This window comes from Salmo trutta, chromosome 24 (genome assembly GCF_901001165.1).
Source record: "Salmo trutta chromosome 24, fSalTru1.1, whole genome shotgun sequence".
Taxonomy (NCBI): domain Eukaryota; kingdom Metazoa; phylum Chordata; class Actinopteri; order Salmoniformes; family Salmonidae; genus Salmo; species Salmo trutta.
Genome location: NC_042980.1, coordinates 41,765,170 through 41,786,805, shown reverse-complemented (window position 1 = coordinate 41,786,805; position 21,636 = coordinate 41,765,170). Strand labels below are relative to the sequence as shown.

General features: G+C 44.2%; 1 protein-coding gene across 3 annotated transcripts in view; it reads right to left on the bottom strand.

Annotated features, from left to right (window-relative positions):
• The window catches only part of LOC115161327 (anion exchange protein 3), a 56,212-nt gene extending 39,108 nt beyond the window's left edge, over positions 1 to 17,104 (bottom strand). For 2 of the 3 annotated variants that reach the window (XM_029712227.1, XM_029712229.1), the window contains exons 1-4: positions 16,932 to 17,063; positions 8,687 to 8,943; positions 7,622 to 7,821; positions 5,629 to 5,840 (exon numbers count right to left, since the gene is read on the bottom strand). In XM_029712227.1, coding sequence (XP_029568087.1) covers positions 5,629 to 5,840; positions 7,622 to 7,821; positions 8,687 to 8,943; positions 16,932 to 16,965 — 703 coding nt within the window. In that variant the 5' untranslated portion in view covers positions 16,966 to 17,063. Of the gene's footprint in view, positions 1 to 5,628; positions 5,841 to 7,621; positions 7,822 to 8,686; positions 8,944 to 16,931 lie in introns of all 3 variants that reach the window. The other variant, XM_029712230.1, reaches the window with a different exon arrangement.
• Between the last annotated feature and the right edge of the window lie 4,532 nt (positions 17,105 to 21,636).

Below are 21,636 nucleotides of genomic sequence, written 5' to 3'. Positions count from 1 at the left end.
TGTCCGTCCCCTACATCTGATAGCTTGTCTGTTTCTGTTTCTATTTTAATCTAGTCTGAGTGGCCGGTCAATGCTTCCCATGCTGGGTGGGTAAAAGCAGGAAGAGCCTGGGGCAGGGTCGCTGTCAAGGAGAATCGACCACTGATCTCTTGTGTTAATTATTGCCGCAGGATCATGGGATAGACCAGAGAGTGCTGCCCATCTATTTGCCAAAATGGTCCATCCTCTCTCCCTCACTTTCTCCCAATTAAATTACATTCAAAAGGTGTTGATGGCATTGAGAATGCAATCAAATATATTCTCCCTCTTTCTCTTTCTTTCTCCCTTTCTCTCTCTCAATTCAATTTCAATTTCAATTCAAAAGGCTTTATTGACATGGGAATGTTTACATTGCCAAAGCAAGTGAAATAGATAATAAATAAAAGTGAAATAAACAATAAAAAATGTACAATAAACATGATACTGATTCAAGTATTTTCTCTCTCTGCTCTGCATCCCTCTCTCTCTGCATCCCTCTCTCTCTCTCTCTCTCTCTGATCTGTATGTCTCCCTCTCTGGTCTGTTTCTCTCTCTCTCTCTCTCTCTCTCTGATCTTTATGTCTCCCTCTCTGGTCTGTTTCTCTCTCTCTCTCTCTCTCTCTCCGGTCTATCTATATTAAATTCGAAGGGCTTTTTTGGCATGGGAAACATACTGTATGTTTACATTGCCAAAGCAAGTGGAATAGACAATAAACAAAATGGAAATAAACAATCAGAAATTAACAGTATACATTACACTTACAACATTTGTAAAATAATATAGACATTTCAAATGTTATATTATTGGATATGTACAGTGTTGTAACAATGCGCAAATAGTTGAAGTATGAAAGTAAAGATAAATAAACAGATAAATATAAAATGGTGTTTTTGCTCCACTGGTAGCCATCGTCGTGTGGCAACAGGTCACACATCTTTCTGCTGTGGTGGCACACTGTAGTATTTCACCTCATTTATATGGGAGCTTATCAAGAACGGATTTGTTTTACAATTCTTTGTGGGCCTTTGTAATCTGAGGGAAATACGTGTCTCTAATATGGTCATACATTTGGCAGGTTAGAAAGTGCAGCTCAGTTTCCACCTCATTTTGTGGGCAGTGTGCACATAGCCTGTCTTCCCTTGAGAGCCAGGTCTGCCTATTGCGGCCTCTCAAATAGCAAGGCTATGCTCACTGAGTCTGTACATAGTTAAAGCTTTCCTTAATTTTGGGTCAGTCAAAGTGGACAGGTATTCTGCCACTGGGTACTCTCTGTTAAGGGTCAAATATTCTAGTTTGCAAAAAAATGTGTTAATTCTTTCCAATGTGTCAAGTAATTATCTTTTTGTTTTCTCATGATTTGGTTGGGGCTAATTGTGTTGTTGTCCTGGGGCTCTGTGGGGTCTGTTTGTGTTTGTGAACAGAGCCCCAGGACCAGCTTGTTTAGGGGACTCTTCTCTAGGTTAATATCTCTGTAAGTGTAAGGTTTGGGAATCACTTCCTTTTAGGTGGTTGTAGTATTGAACGGCTCTTTTCTGGATTTTGATAATATGCGGGTATCGGCCTAATTCTGCTCTGCATGCATTATTTGGTGTTTTACGTTGGACACAGAGGATATTTTTGCGGAATTCTGCATGCAGCGTCTCAATTTGGTGTTTGTCCCATTTTGTGAATTCTTGGTAGGTCAGCGGAATCCAGACCTCACAACCATCAAGGGCAATGGGTTCTATAACTGATTCAAGTATTTTTAGCGAAATCCTAATTGGTATGTTGAATTTTATGTTCCTTTAGATGGCGTAGAAAGCCCTTCTTTCCTTGTCTTTCAGATCATTCACAGCTTTGCGGAAGTTACCTGTGGCGCTGATGTTTAGGCCGAGTTCCATCTAGGACAATGGTGTCTAGATGGAATTTGTATTTGTGGTCCTGGCAACTGGATATTTTTTGGAACATTTTTGGAACATTTTTGACTTACTGAGATTTAGTGTCAGGGCCCAGGTTTGACAGAGTCTGTGCAGAAGATCTAAGTGCTGCTGTAAGCCCTCCTTGGTTGGGGACAGAAGCACTAGATCATCAGCAAACAGTAGATATTTGACTTTACATTCTAGTAGGGTGAGGCCGGGCGCTGCAGACTGTTCTAGTGCCCTTACCAATTTGTTGATATACAGTATGTTGAAGAGGGTGGGGCTCAAGCTGCACTCTACAGCCCTGTTTTAACTGCACACTTGTTGTTTGTGTACATGGATTTTATAATGTTGTATGTTTTTCCCCCAAAACCACTTTCCATCAATTTGTATAACAGACTCAAAAATTTGTATAACAATTTGTATAACAGTCAAAAGCTTTTTTAAATCAACAAAGCATGAGAAGACTTTGTCTTTGTTTTGGTTTGTTTGTCAGTTAGGATGTGCAGGGTGAATACGTGGTCTGTCATATGGTAATTTGGTAAAAAGCCAATTTGACATTTGCTCAGTATATTATTTTCACTGAGGAAATGTACGAGTCTGTTTTTATTGATAATGCAGAGGATTTTCCCAAGGTTTTTGTTGACGCATATCCCCCGGTAGTTATTAGAATAAAATTTGTCTCCACTTTTGTGGATTGGGGTGATCTGTCCTTGGTTCCAAATATTGGGGAAGATGCCAGAGCTGAGGATGATGTTACAGAGTTTAAGTATAGACAATTGGAATTTGTAGTCTGTATATTTTATCATTTTATTGAGGATATTCAAACCTTTTTGGTTTGGAGGGTTGGTATTTTGTCATGTAGTTTATTCAATGTAATTGGAGAATCCAGAGGGTTTTGGTAGTCTTTAATAGTTGATTCTAAGATTTGTATTTGATCATGTATATGTTTTTGCTGTTTGTTCTTTGTTATAGGGACAAAAAGATTGGAGAAGTGGTTTAATTTTGGATAGATAACTCTTCGTGTTGTTGTTTGTTTAGTTTGTTCCAATTTTCCCAGAAGTGGTTAGATTGTATGGAATATTCAATTACATTGAGATGATTTATTACGTTGTCTAAAAGGGGTTGAATTTGTTGTTGCCTAATTGGCTTTTACACTATTTTCCATCCATCTACATTATGCAGTTCCTTTGGCTTTGATGCGTCATGACTGAGTATTGCTCTGTTCAAGTAGACTGTGATTCTGCTGTGATCTGATAAGGGTGTCAGTGGGCTGACCGTGAACGCTCTGAGAGACTCTGGGTTGAGGTCAGTGATAAAGTAGTCTACAGTACTACTGCCAAGAGATGAGCTATAGGTGTACCAACCGTAGGAGTCCCCTCGAAGCCTGCCATTGACTATGTACATACCCAGCGTGCGACAGAGCTGCAGGAGTTGTGAGCCGTTTTGTGTCTGGGGGGGGCATATGGGGGAGGGAATGCTGTCACCTCCAGGCAGGTGTTTGTCACCCTGTGTGCTCAGGGTGTCAGCTTCTTGTCCATTTCTGGCATTTAGGTCGCCGTAGACTAGTACATGTCCCTGGTCCTGGAAATGATTGATTTTCCCCTCCAGGATGGAGAAGCTGTCTTCATTAAAATATGTGGATTCTAGTGGGGGGATGTAGGTAGCACACATGAGAACATTTTTCTATGTTGCGATAATTTCCTTTTGAGTTTCTATCCAAATGTAAAATGTTCCTGTTTTGATTAATTTAATGGAGTGAGTTAGCTCTGCTCTATACCAAATTAGCATACCCCCTGAGTCTCTTCCCTGTTTCACAGCTGGTAGTTTGGTGGATGGGACTACCAACTCTCTGTAACCTAGAGGGCAACCAGTGGGTCCATCTCCTCTATACCATGTTTCTTGTAGGATGACAAAGTCCAGGTTCCTGCCTCTCTCTTTCTCTCTCTCTCTCTCTGGTCTGTATCTCTCGCTCTATTTGTCTCTCTCTTTGGTTTATTTCTCTCTCGATTGCTCTCTTGAGACAGGCCAGTTTCCTGCCATGTGTTCCCCAGACCAACACTCAAACAGGTCCTAAACAAAACTCTCACCCCCAAACAATGACACTTGCACAGTCTGGCAAACAAGCACAAGCCCCCTGACATTCATCTGTGTGAGGGACAGTAAACAACAGTAGACAAGCATCCCACCTCCCAAATGCCCACGCTTGTACTGGCTAGTGAACAGACACAAGCACACATTCTTGAAAAAAATGTTACCCCCCTTTTCTCCCCAATTTTGTGATATCCAAATACGATCTTGTCTCATGCTGCAACTCCCCAACGGGCTCGAGAAAGGTGAAGGTCGGTCATGCCTCCTCCGAAACTTGACCCGCCATAACCGCGCTTTTTAACACCCGCCCGCTTAACCCAGAAGTCAGCCGCACCAATGTGTCGGAGGAAAAACCGTTCAACTGACAACCGAAGTCAGCCAGCCCGCCACAAGGAGTCGCCATAGCCCTATAAGACGACACTGGGCCAATTGTGTGCCGCCCTGTGGGAATCCCGGTCACGGCCAGTTGTGACACAGCCTGGGATCGAACCCGGGTCTGTAGCGTTCACGGGTCTGTAGTCATTCACACATAGCAAATGTTCTCAACATTCACACATTCCTTTTGCTGTCTTATTTCTATCCCTTTTGATTCACATATCCACCCTATCAAATCCCAGTATTCACATACCCACCCTATCAAATCCCAGTATTCACATACCCACCCTATCAAATCACAGTATACACATCCTACCAAATTACAGTATACACATCCTTCCAAATCACAGTATACACATATCCACCCTATCAAATCACGGTATACACATATCCACCTTACCAAATCACAGTATATCCTAGTACTAAAACATAGCAACACCATGTATTACACTCTCACATAAGGACATATACCTTAAATAGAATATCACACAGATGATATATTAGACAGTTATGTCCTATATTGTTACGTCAATAGAGGGTGGCCTAAACTAGCAGATTTTCCCTCCACTTGTTACGTTCAAGAATATGAACTATGGTAATACAGTACAGTATCATTAAACATATTGCCACACTTATCTACTGAGGCATTATTACAGTACATCAATCCTGCGGGGTAAGTGATTGATATTTGATATTTCATCCCTGTACTCAGACCTGCTTCAAACTGTCACCCTCAATCTCCCACAGCAGAACAGCTGGGAAGGCAACTGGAGCATGGCATCCAATTGGAGCAACCTGCCTTTGTCAGGCGTAAAGGATGCTGACTGGGTCTGTCCATCAAGAGGCACCAAATGAGGAACCCAAGGGTTTGGTTAAAATATATTTACTAAGTTCCAAGTCTCAAGGTAGGCATTTTTATTTAAACCTGCCACCAACGTTACTTTGTATTAAATGACACTACCTTTACCCTCTACTTTCATTAAAAATGGTATGCCCTTGTTCAGGAAAGATGGGCTACACCAGGCAGGGGTGGTCAACCCTCCTCCAGCAGCTGGGTGTGCAGGCTTTTGCTCCAGCCCTACATAAATACACCCGATTCAACCAAAGTCCCGATAAGCAACTGATTAGTAGAATCAGGTGTGGTACATTAGGGCCGCAGGAGGGTTGCTCACCAGCAGGAGGGTGGGATAGAGGGGTTGATTTGGGAACGGTCCGTTCTCTCTGGTGTGTATGTGTGTGTCTTACTCTTCATGTCGTCCAGGTCGGCGCTAGCCAACATCTGAGCCTCAGCCTCGTCGGTGGGCACCTTCCGGTACACGGCTGTTTCCATGGCAGTCATGCTGCCGATACAGACACGCTCCCGCAGGTCGTAACTGGTCCGCGGTGCAGTGTGGAGAGGATTCCTCCTGAACCAGCCTCGGGTGGTCATGCTAGGGGGGTCCGCAGAGGGGGGGCACCTGGGGAGGGGAACACAGGGGGGAATCACAGAGAGTGCAGCGGGATCACTTGAGTACGTGTGAGAACCCATCATAGAGATCATATTGTATTTGATTCTTCAAACGTTTGCTTTTGAAGTATGTCAACTATCGGTTATCCATTGTGTCAACTATCAACTACCAGTTTTATCTCCATCTCTTCATTCAGACTCAATCACGGACACTCTTACTGACAGTTGTGGCTGCTGTGTGTGATGTATTGTTGTCTCTACCTTCTTGCCATTTGTGCTGTTGTCTTTGCCCAATAATGTTTGTACCCTGTTTTGTGCTGCTACCATGTTGTGTTGCTACCATGCTGTGTTGTCATGTGTTACCGCCATGCTGTGTTGTTGTCTTAGGTCTCTCTTTATGTAGTGTTGTGGTGTCTCTCTTGTCATGATGTGTGTTTTGTCCTATATTTTTATTTAATTTCTTTTTCTTTTTATCCCAGCCCCATCCCCGCAGGAGGCCTTTTGCCAGGCATTCATTGTAAATAAGAATTTGTTCTTAACTGACTTGCCTAGTTAAATAAAAGTTACATAAAATAAATAAATAAAAATCATGAAGGACCATCAGCCATAAACCAGTTGTGAATATGAGTTTTTTGTCCCAAAGTGTTAAAACTCCAGAATCTACTAAATCCTTCTTTAAAATGAACATGGTATCAAACGTCAACCCAGTCTATACAAACAAACATCTTGACTGGCACACACACACACAAACACAGTATGGATAATCTGGGAGGGGTCAGATTGTTGGGTGTAGTGTGGTCCATCATGCAACAGAGGGCACCAGAACACAGCACAGCACTGCAACACCGGCTTCCTCACCCGGTGAATCGTTGGCTGCTTTAACTCAGGCTACAATAGCATAACATTACATGACATTGTGACTACGTTCCTCTTTTTCTGCTGCAATAATAATAAATCAGTGAGATTAACCGCCCTGCAGAGAGGGAAACAAGTACCTGGGTTGTATTCATTAGGCTCCAAGCGGAAGAAAATAGAATGAAAAAGGGAGGGACTACCTGGAGTTGTCCAATAAGAAATGTACATTTTTTGTTTCCGTTGCAAAATATTTTTCTATGTTGAGCCCTAATGAATATGACCCTCGACTCCACACAGTCTCTGACATCCCAGGATGAATGCATATATTATTCAATCCATTACCAAATAATTCATATTCTCATAGCTCTGTGTTGATGAGTCAGATAGGTTTGCTCATAAAGATCCTATCTAGGACACGAGACATGATGGTGACAGGCACAAGGTGTCTTTTTAAGCCATATAAATGTTTTGATTGTTTTTAGATGTTCACTTAAAAACAGATAAATCTACCAGAATCGGGAGAAATGAGCACTGAATTTTTGAAGTTTTTAAATGAAGAGCATTGTAGGAAGAGCTGGGCTATTTATTTGATGAGCCCTTAAATATCTTCAAATATTGAGTACCGACCTCTGTCATAGGAAATAAATATTGTAGGCACTGTACTATTTTTAGTGCACTCTAGCTCTGTGTTTTCTTAGTTCACAATTCATGAAGCCTATCATCTTTCTAGTTACATCCTAGTATCACCTTGTGTCTTACGGCGAGCTTTGCTAACAAAATAAGTGATGGTTGCTGGTTGCTGCATATTGAATGATCCATACAATTGGCTGATTTGAAAAAACATTGTTTCACCACACAGCCAAGTTACTGTACCTAATCTCCTGCTAGCTACCGTCACATTGCTTTATGCATCCAAACATCTGATTCTGGGCACACCTGTTGGTGGACTCTTCATCACCCTCCTCATCCTCTGGTTGCTCCCGAATGTCCTGTTGCGCCTCTTCCAACTCCCCCTCCACCACCTCTGCCGTGGCCAGTGTGGCCTTCTCCGGCGGCGGATGTTGTTGTTCGCTCTCCATGTGGAAGGAAGTTAATGGGACAGCCGGCCCCAAATTCTCCTCACTCCCCAGGCTAAACTAAGAGGAGAGGGAGTTGGTTACATTGGTCTTAGTGCATCTCTCTCTCTCTCTCTCTCTCTCTCTCTCTCTCTCTCTCATCTCTCTCTCTCTCTCTCTCTCTCTCTCTCTCTCTCTCTCCTCTCTCTCTCTCTCTCTCTCTCTCTCTCCTCTCTCTCTCTCTCTCTCTCTCTCTCTCTCTCTCTCTCTCTCTCTCTCTCTCTCTCTCTCTCTCTCTCTCTCTCTCTCTCTCTCTCTCTCTCTCTCTCTCTCTCTCTCTCTCTCTCTCTCTCTCTCTCTCTCTCTCTCTCTCTCTCTCTCTCTCTCTCTCTCTCTCTCTCTCTCAGCAACTGAAATAAACAAAGTGAGAAGAACAAAAAGGATAAAGACGTTTCCCGAGTGGCGCCGCAATCTAAGGGAGTCCCATAGAGTGGCGCACAATTGATAGGGTTTGGGGTAGGGTTTGGCCGGGTTAGCCGTCATTGTACATGTTCTTAACTGACTTTCCTACTTAAATGTTTTCAACAATTTGCAAATAGTTGTAGTATGAATAGTATGGGAAGATAAGCAAACTCTTTCTCTCCATGCACCTGTTAGACTAGTACTAACAGATCTTCATCTTTCTTGGGTCAGCTACTGCCTGCTCTTTGTCAAAGGTCTCATACTACACAGGAGACCAAAACATGTCATGTGTCACAGACATTTCTCTCTGGAGTGTCTTTCAAATGAATACACTGAATGAATATATAACAAATTAATAAACTAAACTTCTACTTGCAACATTCCAAACATTGTATAGGACTCTATAAACAATAAATGACCAATAACAAAAAGAGGTATTCTGATAAGCTGTCAGAGATGATCACACATTTCTCTGTTATGTTACCTGCTGTTGGTCGTCGGCCTGCTCGGTGGGCGTGGCTGCCAGGTCCCTCCCCTCTGTCTCAGACTCCTCCTCCTCCTCGTCTACCTCATGGATGGTGGGTGTGACCTCCGAGGGCGCCATGGAGGTCTTTTTGTTCTTGCGCTTCTTCTTGCGCCGGCGTTTGAGGTCCATGCTGAGCACCGGCTTGTGTAGGCGCTGGGGTGGGGGTAGATGGGTGGACAGCGGGTGGTGGGTGTGGTGAAAGGTGTGCCGGTGATCTGTGAAAGGAATGGTAGGCGTTTAAGTGAAAATACCGTCCAAGTCTGCCGGCATAATGAATGCAAGACTTGTCATAAGCAGTTACAACCCTTTTATAACGTTTTTGAACTATCTGACAGTAAAAAAAAAACTCATACAGATCCTGACAAAATACCACATTTACATTTTACATTTAAGTCATTTAGCAGACGCTCTTATCCAGAGCGACTTACAAATTGGTGCATTCACCTATAATATCCAGTAGAACAAACACTTTACAATAGTGCATCTAAATCCTTTAAAGGGGGGGGGGTTAGAAGGATTACTTTATCCTATCCCAGGTATTCCTTAAAGAGGTGGGGTTTCAGGTGTCTCCGGAAGGTGGTGATTGACTCCGCTGTCCTGGCATCGTGAGGGAGATTGTTCCACCATTGGGGTGCCAGAGCGGCGAACAGTTTTGACTGGGCTGAGCGGGAACTGTGCTTCCTCAGAGGTAGGGAGGCGAGCAGGCCAGAGGTGGATGAACGCAGTGCCCTTGTTTGGGTGTAGGGCCTGATCAGAGCCTGAAGGTACGGAGGTGCCGTTCCCCTCACAGCTCCGTAGGCAAGCACCATGGTCTTGTAGCGGATGCGAGCTTCAACTGGAAGCCAGTGGAGAGAGCGGAGGAGCGGGGTGACGTGAGAGAACTTGGGAAGGTTGAACACCAGACGGGCTGCGGCGTTCTGGATGAGTTGTAGGGGTTTGATGGCACAGGCAGGGAGCCCAGCCAACAGCGAGTTGCAGTAATCCAGACGGGAGATGACAAGTGCCTGGATTAGGACCTGCGCCGCTTCCAGTGTGAGGCAGGGTCGTACTCTGCGAATGTTGTAGAGCATGAACCTACAGGATCGGGTCACCGCCTTGATGTTAGTGGAGAACGACAGGGTGTTGTCCAGGATCACGCCAAGGTTCTTAGCACTCTGGTAGGAGGACACAAGGGAGTTGTCAACCGTGATGGCGAGATCATGGAACGGGCAGTCCTTCCCCGGGAGGAAGAGCAGCTCCGTCTTGCCGAGGTTCAGCTTGAGGTGGTGATCCGTCATCCACACTGATATGTCTGCCAGACATGCAGAGATGCGATTCGCCACCTGGTTGTCAGAAGGGGGAAAGGAGAAGATTAATTGTGTGTCGTCTGCATAGCAATGATAGGAGAGACCGTGTGAGGATATGACAGAGCCAAGTGACTTGGTGTATAGCGAGAATAGGAGAGGGCCTAGAACAGAGCCCTGGGGGACACCAGTGGTGAGAGCACGTGGTGCGGAGACAGCTTCTCGCCACGCCACCTGGTAGGAGCGACCTGTCAGGTAGGACGCAATCCAAGCGTGGGCCGCGCCGGAGATGCCCAGCTCGGAGAGGGTGGAGAGGAGGATCTGATGGTTCACAGTATCAAAGGCAGCAGATAGGTCTAGAAGGATGAGAGCAGAGGAGAGAGAGTTAGCTTTAGCAGTGCGGAGAGCCTCCGTGACACAGAGAAGAGCAGTCTCAGTTGAATGCCCAGTCTTGAAACCTGACTGATTAGGATCAAGAAGGTCGTTCTGAGAGAGATAGCAGGAGAGCTGGCCAAGGACGGCACGTTCAAGAGTTTTGGAGAGAAAAGAAAGAAGGGATACTGGTCTGTAGTTGTTGACATCGGAGGGATCGAGTGTAGGTTTTTTCAGAAGGGGTGCAACTCTCGCTCTCTTGAAGACGGAAGGGACGTAGCCAGCGGTCAAGGATGAGTTGATGAGCGAGGTGAGGTAGGGGAGAAGGTCTCCGGAAATGGTCTGGAGAAGAGAGGAGGGGATAGGGTCAAGTGGGCAGGTTGTTGGGCGGCTGGCCGTCACAAGACGCGAGATTTCATCTGGAGAGAGAGGGGAGAAAGAGGTCAAAGCACAGGGTAGGGCAGTGTGAGCAGGACCAGCGGTGTCGCTTGACTTAGCAAACGAGGATCGGATGTCGTCAACCTTCTTTTCAAAATGGTTGACGAAGTCATCCGCAGTGAGGGAGGAGGGGGGGGGAGGGGGAGGAGGATTCAGGAGGGAGGAGAAGGTAGCAAAAGCTTCCTAGGGTTAGAGGCAGATGCTTGGAATTTAGAGTGGTAGAAAGTGGCTTTAGCAGCAGAGACAGAAGAGGAAAATGTAGAGAGGAGGGAGTGAAAGGATGCGAGGTCCGCAGGGAGGCGAGTTTTCCTCCATTTCCGCTCGGCTGCCCGGAGCCCTGTTCTGTGAGCTCGCAGTGAGTCGTCGAGCCACGGAGCAGGAGGGGAGGACCGAGCCGGCCTGGAGGATAGGGGACAGAGAAAATCAAAGGATGCAGAGAGGGAGGAGAGGAGGGTTGAGGAGGCAAAATCAGGAGATAGGTTGGAGAAGGTTTGAGCAGAGGGAAGAGATGATAGGATGGAAGAGGAGAGAGTAGCAGGAGAGAGAGAGCGAAGGTTGGGACGGCGCAATACCATCCGAGTAGGGGCAGAGTGAGAAGTTTTTGATGAGAGCGAGAGGGAAAAGGATACAAGGTAGTGGTCGGAGACTTGGAGAGGAGTTGCAATGAGATTAGTGGAAGAACAGCATCTAGTAAAGATGAGGTCAAGCGTATTGCCTGCCTTGTGAGTAGGGGGGGAAGGTGAGAGGGTGAGGTCAAAAGAGGAGAGGAGTGGAAAGAAGGAGGCAGAGAGGAATGAGTCGAAGGTAGACGTGGGGAGGTTAAAGTCACCCAGAACTGTGAGAGGTGAGCCATCCTCAGGGAAGGAACTTATCAAGGCGTCAAGCTCATTGATGAACTCTCCAAGGGAACCTGGAGGGCGATAAATGATGAGGATGTTAAGCTTGAAAGGGCTGGTAACTGTGACAGCATGGAATTCAAATGAGGAGATAGACAGATGGGTCAGGGGAGAAAGAGAGAATGTCCACTTGGGGGAGATGAGGATTCCAGTGCCACCACCCCGCTGGCTCGATGCTCTAGGGGTATGCGAGAACACGTGGCCAGACGAGGAGAGAGCAGTAGGAGTAGCAGTGTTATCTGTGGTGATCCATGTTTCCGTCAGCGCCAGGAAGTCTAGGGACTGGAGGGTAGCATAGGCTGAGATGAACTCAGCCTTGTTGGCCGCAGACCGGCAGTTCCAGAGGCTGCCGGAGACCTGGAACTCCACGTGGGTCGTGCGCGCTGGGACCACCAGGTTAGAGTGGCAGCGGCCACGCGGTGTGAAGCGTTTGTATGGCCTGTGCAGAGTGGAGAGAACCGGGATCGACAGACACATAGTTGACAAGCTACAGAAGAGGCTACGCTAATGCAACGGAGATTGGAATGACAAGTGGACTACACGTCTCGAATGTTCAGAAAGTTAAGCTTACGTTGCAGAAAATCTATTGACTGAAATGACGAAAATGATACAGTACTGCTGGCTGGTGGAGTAGGCTAGCTAGCAGTGGCTGCGTTGTTGACTTTGTTTGACCGTGTAGCTGGCTAGGTGTAGCTGGCTAGGTGACCTCGATAGTTTCAGTACTACACCTTGTCATGATACAAAAGCAACTTTGTAGCTAGCTAACATAACACTAATCAAGACGTTCCTTTGTAATGTATTTTAGTTTCTACAGTGTTACTAGTTGGCTGGGTTAGGAAAAATGGCGTCGCGGGGGACGGCAATAGCTGGCTAGCTAACCTCGGTAATTACTAAACTACACAATTATCAAGCTATGACAAAGACAACTATGTAGCTAGCTAGCCAACACTGCACTAGTCAAATCGTTCCGTTGTAAAAGTATTGGTATCTACAGCGCTGCTAGTCGGTAACGGTTGGCTAGCTGTTGGCTAGCTAGCTAGCAGTGGATTAATGATGACTAGGTGTGTTGACTACGTCTGGCGTCGCGGCTGGCTACTTACTAATAATTACTCTAAACTACACAATTATCTTAGATGCAAAGACAACTAAGTAGCTGGCTCACTAACACTACACTAGTCAAGTCGTTCCGTTGTAATGTAATAGATAGTGCAGCTAGTCGGTGGAAGTTGGCTGGTTGGCTAGCTAGCAGTGTTGACTAGCTAGCTAGCAGTGATGACTACGTTAGGAGGACGAAGATAGCTAACTTCGATAATTACTCTAAGCTACACGATTATCTTTGATACAAAGACGGCTATGTAGCTAGCTAAGAAAATAAAAGAATTGCTCGGATCAAACAAATCAAATCAAACCGTTGTAATGTAGTGAAGTGTAATATTACCTGTGGAGTGAAGCGTAGTGCGACTGCTCGCTCTTCAACCAGTACATCAGGAGACGTGGAGGAGGCCGTAGGAGGGCAACAACCCAGCAGCAGGACCGCTACCTCCGCCTTTGTGCAAGGAGGAGCAGGAGGAACACTGCCAGAGCCCTGCAAAATTACCTCCAGCAGGCCACAAATGTGCATGTGTCTGCTCAAACGGTCAGAAAAAGACTCCATGAGGGTGGTATGAGGGCCCGACGTCCACAGGTGGGGGTTGTGCTTACAGCCCAACACCGTGCAGGACGTTTGGCATTTGCCAGAGAACACCAAGATTGGCAAATTCGCCACTGGCGCCCTGTGCTCTTCACAGATGAATGCAGGTTCACACTGAGCACATGTGACAGACGTGACAGAGTCTGGAGACGCCATGGAGAATGTTCTGCTGCCTGCAACATCCTCCAGCATGACCGGTTTGGCGGTGGGTCAGTCATGGTGTGGGGTGGCATTTCTTTGGCAGGCTGCACAGCCCTCCATGTGCTCGCCAGAGGTAGCCTGACTGCCATTAGGTACCGAGATGAGATCCTCAGACCCCTTGTGAGACCATATGCTGGTGCGGTTGGCCCTGGGTTCCTCCTAATGCAAGACAATGCTAGACCTCATGTGGCTGGAGTGTGTCAGCAGTTCCTGCAAGAGGAAGGCATTGATGCTATGGACTGGCCTGCCCATTCCCCAGACCTGAATCCAATTGAGCACATCTGGGACATTATGTCTCGCTCCATCCACCAACGCCACGTTGCACCACAGACTGTCCAGGAGTTGGCGGATGCTTTAGTCCAGGTCTGGGAGGAGATCCCTCAGGAGACCATCCGCCACCTCATCAGGAGCATGCCCAGGCATTGTAGGGAGGTCATACAGGCACATGGAGGCCACACACACTACTGAGCCTCATTTTGACTAGTTTTAAGGACATTACATCAAAGTTGGATCAGCCTGTAGTGTGGTTTTCCACTTTAATTTTGAGTGTGACCCCAAATCCAGACCTCCATGGGTTGATAAATTGGATTTCCATTGATTATTTTTGGGGGATTTTGTTGTCAGCACATTCAACTATGTAAAGAAAAAAGTATTTAATAAGATTATTTCATTCATTCAGATCTAGGATGTGTTATTTTAGTGTTTTTTTTAGCAGTATACTAATTCATGTTACAATACTATAACTTTTTGATTACTTTACATGTACAAGGAATGTATGTGTTGGAGTCAGTGGAGGGTGGATAATAACTAGGTCTATGGAAAGTTACTGAGTGAGAAAGGGGAGGTAGAAAGTTTACATTCTGTTAAAAAATGTTACCGTTAAATCTCATGGATCCTATGGAGGTCTGGTTTCAGTTACTGATAAGGTAGGACAGTCGTGGATTAGGGAGGAGTAAGGAATTCGGCCCGAGGTCAGGTCAGATGAAGTGAGAAGGAACAGTCCTATCCCACACACATATATTTCCACGCCCATGAAGGTTCTAGCAGGAGGCGGGGCCATGACTACACCAGTGAGAGGAACCAATTAAGTTCCTGACTTAGCAACAGAGATGTATTGGCTGTCTAGATGTGCAAGGAGTTGACTCCGCCTAGTAGGAGGGTATAAATACATGTGCTTGTTTAAACATGTCTTTGTCTTTGCAGCTGTTATTCCAGCTGTGGTGGAATAAACTTGGTTTGAGTTTTTCCTCTGTTTGTTTAACAGGGCCTAATTAATTTATTTCAACTGAACTGTAACTCAGTAAAATCTTTGAAATTGTTGCATGTTGTGTTTATATTTTTGCTCAGCGTATATTTCCACACAATGAGGTTGGAATAATACTGTTAAATTGTGAAAATGATGATAATGCCCTTTTAGTGAGCTGTTTGAAAAGACCGCCTGAAATTTCAGCCTGTTTTGGCGGGATGGAGTTTTTTCCTCAGCAGGCAGTAAATGAGTTAATAAACCAAGAAGAAAGAAAGTTTCAAACCTCTCTGCCAAGAACAGTTAGTTTCCTGTTTTCCCCTCCCCACTCAGACCACTCCCAGACAGTCCTAGTAAAATTCTTGCTTGAGAAATTGCTCTTTGTTAAGAAGCTATTTGTCTTTCTTTTTGACCATTTTAATTGAAAACAAAGTAAGGTACTTAATTTCTACCCAGAAATTATTTGATATGGAGATAAAATCTTCCTTTAAGTGATACCAAAATATAATTTTTAAACCAAAACACATTCCTGTTGGCAAAAACGGATATTCCAAAAAGTATGGAGAACACCCCCAAAAAACTGGGTAAGCAGTAGTGTTGCACGGTATACCGAAACTTTGGTACTTTGTCGATTAAAAAAATTCTTAAAACGGTACTAGAATTTTTGTTACGTTCAAATGTTGTCTCACGTGATCAAGAGGATTACGTCTGTCTCAGAGCACAGTCCATTTAACCCGTGAAGAGCAAAGAGCTCCACTACCTCATTCATCGCTAGAGCAGTCTGGGCTGCATTAGCTCTCCACTCATTCTGCACAGAAGTTAACACACTTAAATAATGCAACACGGCATGTAGAAATATGGAACCTGTTCATTGCTGTTCTCAAATCAATGTCCCTACAGGCTAGAACACTTTACAATGCAAGAAGATACCGGTAGCTTCTAGCTTTGTAGGCGAACTTTCCTTGCTAGCTTACAGCTGAATTCCCTACCTTAGTACTTTTGTGTTTGTGATAATATGCTAACTATTAAGCAAAATATACTGATTTTAAAGCTGATCGTCACCAAAAATGTAATTATTTAACTTTGTCTCCCTAGCCACAAAAAACAAATTCAGTTCTTCATCTCCCTTGCCTATCATCTTGTTTCCACTAGATTCCATAGCCACAAAGTCAGATTCCACAGCCACTTTCTGCCTAAAAAATGAAGTCATTACTTTCTTAAAGAGACAGCGCACACATTTATAAAAGAAGCGATTGCTTCTTCTATGCAAATGTTGTTGATCACTTCAATAAAATAATATGTTCTCATAGTAGTTGGCGATAAAATAAGTCCTAAATTTAAGGGAACATTTGTCATCTGTAGCCCCATGCTGTCAGCTAAAACAAGCTGAATAACTCTCTGCATACACTCTCATACTGAATAATATGCATGCACAAACTCCTATTGAATAATATGCATGCACAAACTCCTATTGAATGATATGCATGCACAAACTCCTATTGAATGATATGCATGCACAAACACCCATTGAATGATATGCATGCACAAACTCCTATTGAATGATATGCATTCACGTGTGTTGTGAATAGACCTAGTCTACATCTTGATTTACTCAGTTTATCAATAGAGATTTACCATTCAAATACATTATTACCATTATGTTGTTATGTAGTTAGATTGGTAAAAACCAAGTCACATTGATTGGATGATTGTACAGTTGACCAAATTAATGCATACATGGCTGTCTCAACTACAAACAAGTACATAACATTTTCCGATGAAATTATATTGAACTCACAAGATGCCCAACAATTGAACAGAGTAGGAGCTGAGGTTATCTGTCTGGAGCAAGTGGCATTCTGTGACTTTAACTAATTAGGCTTCTTTCGTGTTGTGGTATCGTTTACGTATGGAGTATCGTAATGGTCTCGAGTATTGTGACAGTATACCTGGTATCAGCATCGAAGTAAACATTCTGGTATCTTGACAACACTAGTAAGCAGACATTCATGGAATGTTTACTCTGTGTTCTACAAAAGCAGAGAAGATAAAGAAGACTAAAAATTGGTGAATGGCTTACACTCAAAATCCTTTTCGTTGTAGTTGCGGCCCATTTTTTCTCCACCACTGAACGCGGTGTCAGTGATGATGTTCCCGAACCTCTCCACTGATAATGCATTCTCCCAGTCTTCGTCCTCTTCCTCCTCCTGCTCCTCTGTGGAAAAGTCCTCATCCTCCTCCTCCTCTTTCACATGACTCTGTACAGAGAGAGAGAGAGAGAGAGAGTTCTTTCCACAGGGCCGGGGGGTGAGACAGGGATGCAGCTTAAGTGCCACCCTCTTCAACATATATATCAACGAATTGGCGAGGGCACTAGAACAGTCTGTAGCACCTGGCCTCACCCTACTAGAATATGAAGTCAAATGTCTACTGTTTGCTGATGATCAGGTGCTTCTGTCCCCAACCAAGGAGGTCCTACAGCAGCACCTAGATCTTCTGCACAGATTCAGTCAGACCTGGTCCCTGACAATAAATCTCAGTAAATAATGGAGTTCCAAAAAAGGTCCAGTTGCCAGGACCACGAAAACAAATTCCATCTTGACACCGTTGCCCTAGAGCACACAAACTGTACATACCTCAGCCTAAACATCAGAACCACAGATAAATTCCACAAAGCTGTGGAAGTTATGCCATCAAGAGGAAAACATTTTTGACATACCAAATAGGATCTGGCTAAAAATACTTGAATCAGTTATCAGTTATTGGAAAAGGACAAGGTTATGTTTGCTATTGTTGGTTGTGAGGTCTGGGGTCCGCTCACGAACCAAGAGTTCACAAAACGGGACAAACACCAAATTGAGACTCTAGATGTAGAATTCGGCAAGAATATCCTCTGTGTGCAACGTAAAACACCCAATAATTCACGCAGAGCAGAATTAGGCCGATACCTGCTAATTATCAAAATCCAGAAAAGAGCCGTTAAATTTTATAACCTCCTAAAAGGAAACGATTCCCAAGCCTTCCATAACAAAGCCATCACCTATATAGGAATGCACCCCGAGAAGTGTCCCCTAAGCAAGCTGATCCTGGGGCTCTGTTCACAAACACAAACAGACCCCACAGAGCCCCAGGACAGCAACACAATTAGACCCAACCAAATCATGAGAAAACAAAAAGATAATTATTTCCTATGTGTCAAGTAATTAACAAAAAATCTGAGCAAACTAGAATGCTATTTGGCCCTTAACAGAGAGTACACAGTGACAGAATACTTGACCACTGTGACTGACTCAAACTTAAGGAAAGCTTTGACTATGTACAAACTCAGTGAGCATAGCCTTGCTATTGAGAAAGCCCGTCATGGGCAGACCTGGCTCTCAAGAGAAGACAGGATATGTGCACACTGCCTACAAAATGAGGTGAAAACTGAGCTAAACTTCCTAAACACCTGTATGACAATATTAGAGGCACATTATTCCCTCAGATTACACTGACCCACACATTTTTCTTAAACAAATAACATTTTTGATAAACTCCCATATCTCTTGGGTGAAATACCACATTGTGCCATCACAGAAGCAAGATATGTGACCTGTTACCACAAGAAAAGGGCAACTAGTGAAGAACAAACACCGTTGTAAATGTTCCCTTTAGTACTTGAACTATTTGCACATCATTACAACATTAAATATATACATAATATGACATTTGAAATGTCTTTATTCTTTTGGAACTTTTGTGAGTATAAGTGAGAGCAAGACAGAGAGAAAGAGAGAGCGAGAGAGAGAGAGAGAGAGAGAGAGAGAGAGCGAGAGCAAGACAGAGAGAGAGAGAGAGAGAGAGAGAGAACAAGACAGAGGGAGAGAGACAGAGAGAGAGAGAGAGTGTGTGAGAGAGAGCAAGACAGAGGGAGAGAGACAGAGAGAGAGAGAGAGAGAACAAGACAGAGGGAGAAAGAGGGAACTGTGTAATTACATGTTGTCAATGTCACAGATTCAGCTCTTACAAGCTGTTCATAATCAAGCTACTTATATCAAGTTGCTAGGTATCTAATTACTCCAATGTATTACAATATTTACCAAAATAAACCAACATTCAGTGTGTCAGCAAGTTGTCACAGTGCAGACCATTCACCAGTGTTAGAAAGAGGAAGGGTCAGTTACAGTTTTAGTTTTATTTCACCTTTATTTAACCAGGTAGGCCAGTTGAGAACAAGTTCTCATTTACAACTGCGACCTGGCCAAGATAAAGCAAAGCAGTGCAACAAAAACAAAACAATGCGTTACACATGGAATAAACAAACGTACAGTCGATAACACAAGTTGCATCAGTTTGGGAAACCCTGTGCTAGTTAGTACTATGTATACACAAGGGGACCTATCACTACGGCAACCAACTCAGTATCGATGCAGCAAAGTGCTGAGAGAGGAAGTGAGGCTAATGCACTGCTGGGCCCTCTACTAACAAACTTCTGTCCTTCCTTCATCTGAAAGACAGTCCCAATGCCTGGCTGCGTTTACACAGGCAGCCCAATTATGATATTTTGCCCAAATATCGGCAAACGAGCTGATCTGATTGGTCGAAAGACCAATTAGTGGAAAACAATAGCAGAATTGGGCTGCATGTCTAAACGTAGCTGTAGTTACACTACATACACTGCAGGGCTCCCAAGTGGCGCAGTGGTCTAAGGCACTGCATCTCAGTGCTAGAAGTGTTACTACAGACCCTGGTTTGATTCCAGGCTGTATCACAACTGGCCGTAACTGGGAGTTCCATAGGGCTGCGCACAATTGGCCCAGCATCGCCTGGTTTAGGGTTTGGCCGGGGTAGGCTGTCATTGTAAATAAGAATTTGTTCTTAACTGACTTGCCAAGAATAAAAATGTTACAGTTTAGGCCACGTCTCATTATGGGTGCTAGGACAGAGGACAGCCTACAGTGCCTTCGGAAAGTATCCAGACCCCTTGACTTTTTCCACATCTTGTTACATTACAGCCATATTCTAAAATGGATTAAAAACATATGTTCCATCATCAATCTACACACAATACCCCATAATGTCAAAGCAAAACAGTTTTTTTGAAAATGCAAATAAAAAAATTAAAATCAAATATCATATTTACATAAGTATTCAGACCTTTAACTCAGTACTTTGTTGAAGCACCTTTGGCAGCGATTATAGCCTGGAGTCTTCTTGGGTATGACAATACAAGCTTGGCACACCTGTATTTGGGGAGTTTTTCCCATTCATCTCTGCAGATCCTCTCAAGCTCTGTCAGGTTGGAGAGGGAGCGTCACTGCACAACTATTTTCACATCTCTCCAAAGATGTTCGATAGGTTTCAAGTCTGGGCTCTGGCTGGGCATCTCAAGGACATTCAGAGACTTGTCCCGAAGCCACTCCTGCGTTGCCTTGGCTGTGTGCTTAGGGTCATTGCCCTGTTGGAAGGTGAACATTCGTCCCAGTCTGAGGTGGTGAGAGTTCTGGCGCAGGTTTTCATCAAGGATCTCTCTGTACTTTTCTCTGTTCATCTTTCCCTTGATCCTGACTAGTCTCCCAGTCCCTGCCGCTGAAAAACAAACCCACAGCATGATGCTGCCACCACCATGCTTCACCGTAGGGATGGTGCCAGGTTTCCTCTAAATGTCACGCATTGGCATTCAGGCCAAAGAGTTCCATCTTGGTTTCATCAGACCAGAGAATCTTGTTTCTCATGGTCTGAGTCTTTAGGTGCCTTTTGGCAACTCCAAGCGGCCTTTCATGTGCCTTTTACTGAGCAGTGGCTTCCGTCTGCACACTTTACCATAAAGGCCTGATTAGTGGAGTGCTGCAGAGATGGTTGTCCTTCTGGAAGGCTCTCCCATTTCCACAGAGGAACTCTGGATTACACTGGCTGTTGTAGGTGGGACACTTGCGTCCCACCTACTCAACAGCCAGTGTAATCCCGTTGCTCGATATTCAAATACCTTAGAAATGCTATTACTTCAATTTCTCAAACATATGACTATTTTACACCATTTTAAAGACAAGACTCTCGTTAATCTAACCACACTGTCCGATTTCAAAAAGGCTTTACAACGAATGCAAAACATTAGATTATGTCAGCAGAGTACCCAGCCAGAAATAATCAGACACCCATTTTTCAAGCTAGCATATAATGTCACATAAACCCAAACCACAGCTAAATGCAGCACTAACCTTTGATGATATTCATCAGATGACAATCCTAGGACATTATGTTATACAATACATGCATGTTTTGTTCTATCAAGTTCATATTTATATCAAAAACCAGCTTTTTACATTAGCATGTGACTAGCATGTGACTAGCATTCCCACCGAACACTTCCGGTGAATTTACTAAATTACTCACGATAAACGTTCACAAAAAACATAACAATTATTTTAAGAATTATAGATACAGAACTCCTTTATGCAGTCGCTATGTCTGATTTTAAAATAGCTTTTCGGTGAAAGCATATTTTGCAATATTCTGAGTAGATAGCCCGGCCATCACAGGCTAGCTATTTTGACACCCACCAAGTGTGGTACTCACCAAACTTTATTAGAAAAGTTTGATTACCTTTGGTGTTCTTCGTCAGAATGCATTCCCAGGACTTCTACTTCAATAACAAATGTTGGTTTGGTTCCAAATAATCCATAGTTATATCCAAATAGCGGCGTTTTGTTCGTGCGTTCAAGACACTATCCGAAGGGTAAAGAAGGGTGACGCGCCCGACGTGTTTCGTGACAAAAAATTTCAAAATATTCCATTACCGTACTTCG